The sequence below is a fragment of the Propithecus coquereli genome, unplaced genomic scaffold (genome assembly GCF_000956105.1).
Source record: "Propithecus coquereli isolate 6110/MARCELLA unplaced genomic scaffold, Pcoq_1.0 Scaffold155, whole genome shotgun sequence".
NCBI lineage: Eukaryota > Metazoa > Chordata > Mammalia > Primates > Indriidae > Propithecus > Propithecus coquereli.
The window spans coordinates 4,873,085-4,883,890 of NW_012139969.1; the positions used below are offsets into that span (position 1 = coordinate 4,873,085).

The window sequence follows — 10,806 nt, forward strand, 5'->3', positions numbered from 1 at the left end:
TAGTGAGTACACGTGGTGTTTATTTTTCCATTCTTATAGTATTTCACTTAGAAGAATGGTCTCCAGTTCCATCCAGGTTGTTACAAAAGGTATTAGTTCACCTTTTTTATGGCTGAGTAGTACGCCATGGTATACATATACCACATTTTATTATAATAATCCACTCATGAATTGATGGGCACTTGGGTTGATTCCACATCTTTGCAATTGTGAATTGTGCTGCAATAAACATTTGAGTGCAACTGTCTGTTTGATAAAATGACTTTTTTTCCTTTGGGTAAATACCCAGTAATGGGATTGCTAGATCAAATGGTAGGTCTACTTTTAGTTCTTTGAGGAATCTCCATACTGTTTTCCATAGAGGTTGTACTAGTTTATATTCCCGCCAGCAGTGTAGACATGTTCCTTTCTCTCTGCATTCACACCGGCATCTGTTGTTTTGGGACTTTTTGATAAAAGCCATTCTCACGGGGGTTAGGTGATATCTCATTGTGGCTTTGATTTGCATTTCCCTGATAATTAGCAACATTGAGCATTTTTGATATGTTTATTGGCCATTAGTCTGTCTTCTTTTGAGAAGCTTCTGTTCATGTCTTTTGCCCACTTTTTAATGGAGTTGTTGGATTTTTTTCTTGCTGATTTGCTTGAGTTCTTTGTAGATTCTGGTTATTAGCCCTTTATCAGGTGTACAACATGCAAATATTTTCTCCCCTTCTGTAGGTTGTCTGTTTGGTCTGTTGATTGTTTCCTTGGCTGTACAGAAGCTTTTTAATTTGATCAAGTCCCATTTATTAATTTTTGTTTTGCTGTGATTGCCTTTGGAGTCCTCTTCATAAATTCTTTGCCTAGGTCAATATCTAGAAGAGTTTTTCCAACATTTTCTTCTTGCATTGTTATAGTTTCATGCCTTAGGTTTAAGTCTGTTATCCATCATGAATTAATTGTGAGTGATGAGAGTTGCAGATCCTATTTCAGTCTCCTATACATGGCTATCCAATTTTCCCAGCACCATTTATTGAATAGGGCTTCTTTTCCCCAGTGTATGTTTTTGTCTGTTTTGTCAAAGATCAGATGGCAATATGAGGATGGTTTTATATCTGGGTTCTCTGTTTTCATCTATTGGTCTATGTCTCTGTTCTTGTGTCAGTACCCTGCTGTTTTGATTATCATAGCCTTGTAGTATAGCTTGAAGTCTGGTAAAGTGAAGCCTCTTGATTTGTTCTTTTTGCTTAAGGTTGCTTTGTCTATTTGGGGTCTTTTCTGGTTCCATACAAAGCATAGAATTATTTAGTCTAGATCTGTGAAAAGTAACATCGATATTTTAATGGGGATTGCATTGAATCTGTGAATCCACTTTGGGTAGTATGGACATTTTAACAATGTTGATTCTGCTGATCCATGAGCATGAGCCATTTGCTCATGCTTTTCCAAATGTTTTTCCATTCGTTTACATCCTCTGTGATTTCATTCGTCAATGTTTCATAGTTCTCCTTGTAGAGATCTTTCAACCTCCTTGGTTAAATATATTCCTGGGAGTTTTATTTTCTTTATTGCTATTGTGAAAGGTATTGAGTCTTTGATTTGATTCTCAGCTTTACTGTTATTGGCATATAGGAATGCTACTGATTTTTGTACATTGATTTCGTAGCCCGAGACTTTGCTAAATTTATTTATCTATTCCAGGATTCTCTTGGCAGAATCTTTAGGGTTTTCTAGATATAAGATCATACCATCAGCAAACAGCAATAGTTTGACCTCTTCTTTCCCCATTTGGATACCCTTGATTTCCTTCTCTTGCCTGGTTGCTCTGGCCAGGACTTCTAGCACTGTGTTGAGTAGAAGTGGTGATGGTGGGCAACCTTGTCTGTTTCCAGTTCTAAGAGGGAATGCTTTCAATTTTTCCCCGTTCAGTATGATGTTGCTGTGAGTTTGTCATATGTGGCTTTTATATTTTTGAGATATGTTCCATTATGCCTGTTTCGTTAAGCGTTCTTATCATAAAAGGGTGCTGAATTTTGTCAAATGCTTATTATGACTCTATTGAGAGGATCATATGTTTTTTTTTTTTCTTTGCTTCTATTTACGTGGTGAATCACATTTATAGATTTGCATATGTTGAACCATCCTCGTATCTCTGGGATGAAGCCCACTTGGTTGTGGTAGATTATTTTTTTGATGTGCAGCTAAATTTGGTTTGCTAGGATTTTACTAAGAATTTTTGCTTCTATATTCATAAGGGATATTGGTCTGTAGTTTTCTTTTTTTTGTTGTGTCCTTTCCTGGCTTTGGTATCAGATGATATTGGCTTTGTAGAACAAGTTAGGGAGTATACCTTTCTTCTTGATGTTACGAAATAATGTCTGTAGTATAGGTGCCCGTTATTCTTTGTAGGTCTGGTAGAATTTGGCTATAAAACCCTCTGGTTCAGGACTTTTTTTTTTTGTTGGCAGATTTTTTATTTCTCCTTCAGTTTCGTTACTTGATATTGGTCTGCTGAGGAGTTCTGTTTCTTCCTGTTTGAACCTAGGGGGTTTGTATGTTTCCAAGCATTTGTCCATTTCCTCAATGTTTTCAAGTTTATGTGCATAGAGATTTTGTGTTCCCTTTGTCATTTAGTTCAAAGAATCTTTTCATTTCCATCTTAATTTCCTCCTTGAGCCAATAATCATTCAGCAGTAGGTTGTTTAGTTTTCATGACTTTGTGCAGAGTTGAGTGTTTCTATTGGAATTGATTTCTAATTTTATTCCACTGTGGTCTGAGAAGATACATGGTATAATTTCTGTTTTTTTAAATTGATTGAGACATGTTTTGTGGCCTATGATGTGATCAATCTTTGAATATGTTCCATGAGCTAATAAGAAGAACTCTTATTCAGTAGTTTTGGGGTAGAATTTTCTATAAATGTCTGTTAGGCTCATTTGTTCTAGAGTTCTAATTAAGTCCATTGTTTCTTTGTTTATTTTCTACTTAGAGGATCTGTCCCCTTCTGTCACTGGGGTGTTTAAGTCCCTGGCTATTATGATGGTGCTGTTTATCATTTTGTTTAGATCAAGTAGGGTTTGCTTTATGAATCTGGGCACACCTGTGTTAGGTGCATAAATATTAATATTTAGGATTGTTATGTCTTCTTGTTGAATGGTTCCTTTCATCATTATATAATGCCCATCTTTGTCTGTCTTTGTTTTTGCTGATTTGGAGTCTATGTTATCTGATATGAGAATGGCTACATCAGCTTTCTTTTGGTTTCCATTTGCACGGAGTATTGTTTTCCATTCCTTCACCTTTTGTGTGAATGAGTCCTTATGGGTTTCCTGGCACAGCAGATACTTGGCTTGTATTTTTTTTATCCATTCAGCCAGCCTGTGTCTCTTGAGTGGGGAGTTCAAGGCATTCACATTTACTGAAAGAATTGATAAGTGAGGTGGATTTCTGTTCATCCTGTTGAGTAGGACTTAATTGCTTTGTTTTACCTCTGGAGCCATTGTGGTATCTGGGCTCTGACCATTAGCTTTTGGGTAATTTTACACAGGTGGGTGTCTGTTATGCTGATCTGTGTATAATGCAGTTTTGAGTACTTTCTGCAGGGAAGATCTGGTCTTGATAAATTCCCTCAATGTTTGCTTGTCTGAGAAATTCTTTATTTCTCCCTCAGATAAGAAAGTTAATTTTGCAGGGTGCAAAATTCTAGGCTGGCCATTATTCTATTTGAGAAGACTGAGAGTGGGGCTCCAATCCTTCTGGCTTGTAAGGTCTCAGTTGAGAAGTCTGCAGTTAGCCTGATGGGTTTTCCTTTGTAAGTTACTTGATGTTTTTACTTCATGTCTTGCAGGACTTCCTCCTTTGTGTTGATTTAGGCCAGTCTGATGACTATGTGTCTTGGTGATTGCCTCTTTGCAATGAATCTCCCAGGTGTTCATTGAGCTTCTTATACCTAGATGTCTAAATCTCTAGCAAGACCCGCGAAGTTTTCCTCGGTTATTACCACAAATTGGTTTTCCAACCCTTGTGTGTTCTTCTTCACCCTCAGGGATGCTTATGATTCTTATGTTTGGCCTCTTTACATAATCCCATATTTCCTGTAGGCTTTGTTCATTCCTCTTATTTCTCAGTTCTTTCTTTTTGACTGACTTGTTTAACTCAAAGATGTTGTCTTCAAACTCTGAGATTCTCTTTTCTGCCTGATATTGTCTGTTCTTAAGGCTTTCTGCTGTGTTTTTTATTTCCTTGAATGAAATTTTCATTTGTGGAAGTTCCATTTGATTTTTTTTTAAATAATTCAATTTTGTTAGTGAATTTTTCATTCATTTTCTGTGTTGTTTTTGTGGTTTCTTTGTGTTGGGTTTCTATTTTCTCTTGTATTTCACTGAGCTTCCTTACAGTCCATGTTCACAGTTCTTCATCTGTCTTTTCAATCTTTTTGTTTTAGTTGTTATCCATTGGTAAGGAGTTATTGTTTTCCTTTCAGGGTGCCCTTTCCCTCTGATTTTTCATGTTTCTGGAGTTCTTTCAGTGATTCCTTCTCATCTGGCCTCCTGGTCAAGATCTGGGGGTGCTAGGCCTGGCTTATGGGCCTGTCTCCGGGTCCCTGAAGATTGATCCCTGAGCATGCCAGGGAGAGGAGTGCTGGTCCTGAGTTGCTTACAGGAGTGTTCTAGTAGGGTTGTTGACCCTCTGGGGTTACCTATGAAGAGGTCTTCACCTTTTCCCAACAGTGTGTAGTAAGTTAGGTCCCTCAGCTTAATCATAGAGATGGTGGGTGGTACTTGTGAGTACATATCAGCTGCTCTCTGTTTGCTTGAGTTGGAAGGCACTATGCTTAGCTATGGGGTTGTTCTCCCTCTCATTGATTGAAGTTGCATGGAAGAGACAGCTGCTAAGATGGTCTTTTGTGCCCTTGGTAAGCTCTGGTCCCCCAGGTGGGGCACACGAATGCCTGAAACTACTCCTGTAGCCTGGAGGGATCCTGTAGCTCCCAGGGGTTTGCTTGATCTCTACTCCCGCTGAGGTAGGGGAGAAGCAAGACAAATTGTGGCTGGTTTGTGAGAGCCTGAGAGGCTTTGCAAAGCCTTGGTGGGGCTCAGAGGTTGCTTATTTGGCCGCTAGGGGGAGCTGCTGGTATGAAGTTCAGGACAATTCCTCCAAGCCAGGAAGGCTGTTCCCAGGGGAGGGGCCTAACAGCTTTAGTGCTCAGTCCCCATACCAGGCTCTTTTTGCCCTTGTCCTCTAGTGCAGTTTCTCTGAGGGGTGGGGTTAGTGCCCTCCCTGTTCACTCCCTGGAACTCCACAGCACAGTCCTATCAGGTCAGTCCACGTGAGTTCCCTCACCATGTGAGACTGGCTTTCGAACTCCCCCTCAGTCTGTGTGTGTGACCCACTAGTGTGTCTCCATAGGATGCTGGCAGATAGGGGATCCCCAGTTGTGCATGCCTGTTCTACCATAAGACCCCCAGGGGAGAGAGGTAGGCCTCTCTGTCCACAGGGGCCTCTGCCAGGGCACACTCCTCTGGGGAGAAATGGCTGCTGGTGGGTTTTTTGGCTCAAACTGCACTCATTATTGTAATGAGTGCGGGGAGAGGCCGCTGCTGCTGTGTAGCTGGTGCACCCAAGGCATTTGGTTGTCATGGGAAGCAGGGGCCAGGCTAATTCACTCCCAGTGTCTCACCCTTGTCCAATATGGCGGTTCTCCAGCGGCAGTGGGTGATGGGCATGCTCACAGATCTCTGTTTCTCAGCCCCCCTCCACACTTTCCTATTGGTTATGTGCACAAGGGCTTCCTTGCCACCCAAGTCCGAGAACGAGTTCTCTCCTGCGACTTCCTGCACCAGTCTCATGTCTGGGCCCATTGGGTCTGGCCCACCTGTCTAAGCGCCATCGCATGATCCCGCATGATCCTGTGAAATGCTGGTGGGCAGGAAGTTCACAAATTGCAGCAGCCCTGCTCTAAGTGGTAGGCTCAGCTGGGAACATGCACCTGCCATTGAGAAGCAGCTGGTTGTGTCCTTCTCATTTTCATAGTTTTCTCGCTGTTGCGATGGGCGGCGAGGGACTGCGGCTACCAATCGGCTGAGCTAAACTTACTCTGTCTAATGCGGTGATTGGAGGAGGTGCAGAGGAGGAAGTACCTAGCTATAGGAAAGCCAGCACTCCAATCTCTAGTGATGCTCTCCCATGGAGTGTCCCTTTTGAACATCTAAACTCGGGGGGGTGGTTCACTGGTTCACCCCACTATTCCTATTTAGCTGCCATGCCTGGGCTCATGGAGGGTGGAGGCGCCTGCAAAATATGTTTTATGTCCTGCTGTTCACTGAAGGTACCTAGGTGGGGTAGGGGAAGCCGCCCTTACCCTTTCACTGGGCTGTGGGGCTCTCTGGGTTTGGTCTGTGCCACTGTCTTCTCCTCTCTGTCTTCTCTTTTCTCACTTTTGCAGTTTTTCTTGGTTGGGTCCTCAGACGTCTCTGTTGTGTCTCCCTGTGATCCATACCTGAGCTGCAACTGCTTTCCACTTCCTCAGTCCAGTATTCTACCTTCCAGCTGGGACGATCCAACAAGTGATGGCGCTAGTTGGCCACCTTGGCTCACCCCCCATATTAACTCATTTTATCCTCACATCAGCCCAGTGAGGTCGTGATGTACTGAGCTCTTAAGTGTCTTGCCCAAGGCCCTTCAGTAGATGAGTTGCAGTCAGAATCTGTATTCTTAACCATTACTCCTCACAAGGACCCCATTCTGCGTTTGGTTGGCTGTATTTATAAAAAAATTATTTTTATAGTCAGTTGAAATCTGTTTTTTACTTGGTCTTCTGCTTACACTTATTCGTACCTCTGTCTGTCCTTTAAAATTTTACAGCATAAGTTTGTCTGCTCATCAAAGGTAGACATTTAAGTATTTGAATATAGCTATCGCTTTTCTTCAGTGAGAGTGCTAGTTTTCTGTTCATCGGGATACACATTCTTGCTTTTGTGGGATTCTTGACAGCTTAGTTCTCTGCAGTTCTATTTTGTTTATTTAACTAAATATAGGAGTTGACCTAGAATAGAGATTTTTCTTTACAAGTTTTTATCGTATGACTCCATGTATGGGCAAGCAAATACATACTGTTACCCAGCATTGTGTTTAGAAATGAAAGTGAGGGAGAGATCATGGTTGAGTTAGTGAGGAAAATATTTACCTAAAGATACATCAAATTCCAAATTGAAGACCAAATTCAATTTATCTGCCACCTTTGAGTAAACAAAGAAATGTGTTTATTGCTTGTATGTGCTTTCCATTCATGTAGAGGAATATTTACTTTAAGAAATTTTAGACTAACTACACCTCTTCAGAACTCTTAAGACTTTATTTATTATGCTGATTCCAATTCAAACAAGTATCTTTCTTATTTTTGTCTGTGTTCTTTCTGCTCTGGATGTTTTGCCTAGTGGCTAATCTAGTGACTTTTGCCCTCCCTCCTTCAGTGCAGATTAAGCTTAAATGCTTTCCCAAGCTCAGCAGACATCATTCCATATATTGCATCCCAGCATACCCTGCTCAACTCTTCTTGCCTTTTGTTTTTGCTGCCAGTTAGTTATATTTTCACTAGATATGTTTGTCCATAGAGTTGTCCTTTCTCAAGGACAAGGACCTTTTCTTACTTGCTAGAATGTCTTTTACAATCCAAATGTGGATATTTGATAAATATTTGATCATAAATCTTTGTGTATATTATCTTAACTTCTTTTTAATTCAAAAGTGTTTTTAAAATGCCCAGATTTCAAGTTAGTGCAGTTTTGAGGTATTTGTTACTTAGGTCTTACCAGGTGTGCGGCTTTGTTGTAATTTATGTTGATGTGCTCTAGATCTGACGTTTCCTTGATTTTATGCTACCATATCTACAGTGATTGGATTTGGTATTTTCTTAGCCCTGACCTGACATTTTTTAGATGACCAAGTTTCTGTGTAGCATTTTGTTGAACACCAGGGACTGTCAACCACTGTGCCTAACCCCACCCTCTGACTCCATGCTCTCTTACTTCACATGTAAATGCCAGTTATTTTAGTCACTTTTCACAACGCAAAATGTTTCTAAGACACTTGTCAGTGAACAGTAGCAAATTGAAATATGAAATGATCTGACTTATTTGTAATTAGAGGGTGTTCGAGTGTGTTGGAATATGTTGTACTTCTACCGATTTAAAGACCAGGTTTCACTGTGTTTTGTTTTGGAACCTGGTTAGTCAGCTACACAGAAGTGGTCAGACCCAGGAAAACTTACCCACTTATCTAAACTCATATAAAACTGAATGAGAGTTTAAAGCCAATTTATTTATCTATCCAAGATGAACGAAACCTAAATTGCTTTTTTTCTAGCAGAAAGGTCTACTTGTGAAGTCAAATTATGTTTTAAGAAGTTTGAGAGATTAGAAGGAAATTAAGAGCATTAAAGATTAGAAGTTGGAATAGCCTAGTGAAACCCTTATATCTTTCACCATCAAGAGAAGATGTATGTGTAAAGAAAGATAGTTAGGAAAAATAGTGTTTGGAGGTAGGAGATTCTCTGCAAGTTTACTTTTCCAGCGTTCAGAGTTAAGCTTTTAGATTATCTGGTAACCTCTCCTCCCTACCACTTTTGGCATTTCCTTTAAAATTGCACATTTTAACACACTGTATTTGAACAAGTCTGATTTTCAGAGATACAATTTCATAACTTTGAATTTTAGCTGAAGTATAAAAATTAGGTAGGATATACCTTTTCTGTGACTTAAACTTCTTTCTCCATTTTCAGTGTCCACACTGCCCATGTGGAAATGCTATGTGAAATCTAGGTACTCCTTTCCCTCTCTCCGTGTTCTCTTTTTCTCCCTCCCGCCCCTCTTCCCTATGCCAGTATGTAATTACCTCCTTGTCTCAGATACTGCTCTAAGTTCTGGAGATACAGTGGTGAATATGACAAAGTTCCTGCTCGATACGGATTTGTATGATTAATTTTTTTTCTACCTTAGTTGTTTTGATATACATTGTCGCTCTTAAAATATCAAACTAGGTGAAACATCTTAGAAACAGAAAACATGCTTGTAAATTAAGTATCCTGTCAACTAATTTTTGAAAAAAGAATAATATTTCTATGAAAATTCATGTATGAAGAAAATAATCCTTCACATATATTTTACATTATTTTTTTCATAGGGAGAAATGCTCTTCACCTGGCTGCTAAGTATGGACATGCATTGTGCCTACAAAAACTTCTACAGGTAGTAGAAGTGTTTTATACTTTAGCTTTATTATTTCGACTGCAAATAATAGATGTGTTTTTAATGTGTTTTTGGAATTTGAGGTTAAAGAAAATGGTAGACCAGGTTTGACTATTAGCTTGCATATTTTTTCCTTCGTTTGTGAAGGAATGTGAACAATAAAGAGCAGAAAGTCTGAGGGAAGTGAATTGCATAACTCAGTGTATTAAAAATAAATAACAAAGAGTTGACCTTCCTGTTGACATTAGCTGGGGATTGGAATTTTCTGTTGTCTAGAATGTGACAGATAAAGTGATACAACATAGGATCTATATAATTCTATATAAACATAGATAACTTAGACTGCATAATACTAACATCATTAGTTAAACTTAATCAGGCAACCACAGAATTCTGTGACCTAGTTGGCTGAATTAAGGTTTCAATCAAAGGCTCTAGTCATATATTTCTATAAACATTTTTGCTAAGTTTTGCAGAACTCCCTTGTTTTTCTGATTAAGTAATTCTCTTTAATTCTTGCTGAAAAGAACCCAAACAATACATATTTTCTCTATATTCCATGCCATTGTAATACACCATATGTTTCCTGTTTGGTGAAATACTATTAATTTAGTTATATAATGTTATGTTTGTTTCATGTTAAAATATTTAGTGGGTTGTCTAATAGTCTTTAGTTTCTTTAATAAGAGGAATATTTTAAGATTAAATAACAAGTGTTCATTTGAGTCTGGATATTTAATTTTATAATAAAACTCCTAGGTTACTAAGTTTCTGTGTTTTAACAGTATAATTGTCCCACTGAACATGTAGACCTGCAGGGAAGAACTGCACTTCATGATGCAGGTAAGCAAACGTCTCTATTTGTTGGACACAAACAAATATTTGTAAAAATGTCTAGTCATTTAAATTAATTTCAAGGTTTTAACATATTATGTATTTGTGTAATTCATGAATAAACAAAGAATATTGAAAAGTTTTTGTATACTCAAATTTAATTATTAGATTGCATAGCTTAAAAATATTCAGCCAATATTTACAGCCCAATTTTCTAGATACTGTAATAAAGGTGCAAAGATGAGTAAACCATAATCCTGTTCTCAAGGAGTTCTGAGCACTGTATGTGTGTGTTTATGTTTGGGAATTGGTGGGAGAAATGGGAAGGAGGAAGATACCTCTCTTTCTTAAAAGCTGTGTTTACCTAATTAACATGTCTGAACCTAATTTTTCTCATTTGCAAAATGCAGTTAATAATACTGCTGCAGTAAGTAATTATAATTAAATCATAAGTAATATCTGGCATATATTAATTTCTTAATTAATGATGGTGGTGGTTGTTTTCATTTAGAGGTGTCCACAAATTTGTGGGCATGGCAAACAAAATCCAATTTTATGACTGACAAGAATTTTTTCCTGATATAAATATGAACTCTGAATTTCATATCACTGTTGTGTGTTATATTTTAACAAATATTTATGCTAATAATTTCACAGATTTTATTGATCATACTTGTGTGTCTAGATTTATCTGCATTGTTCTTTAAAGGTGTCTTAAAGTACTTTGAAAAAAGTTATATGTTT

General features: G+C 38.5%; 1 protein-coding gene across 1 annotated transcript in view; it reads left to right on the forward strand.

Annotated features, from left to right (window-relative positions):
* The window catches only part of UACA (uveal autoantigen with coiled-coil domains and ankyrin repeats), a 54,637-nt gene that overhangs the window by 13,033 nt on the left and 30,798 nt on the right, over positions 1-10,806 (forward strand). The window contains exons 2-4 of the mRNA XM_012640558.1: positions 8,763-8,791; positions 9,164-9,228; positions 10,014-10,071. Coding sequence (XP_012496012.1) covers positions 8,763-8,791; positions 9,164-9,228; positions 10,014-10,071 — 152 coding nt within the window. The remainder of the gene's footprint in view (positions 1-8,762; positions 8,792-9,163; positions 9,229-10,013; positions 10,072-10,806) is intronic.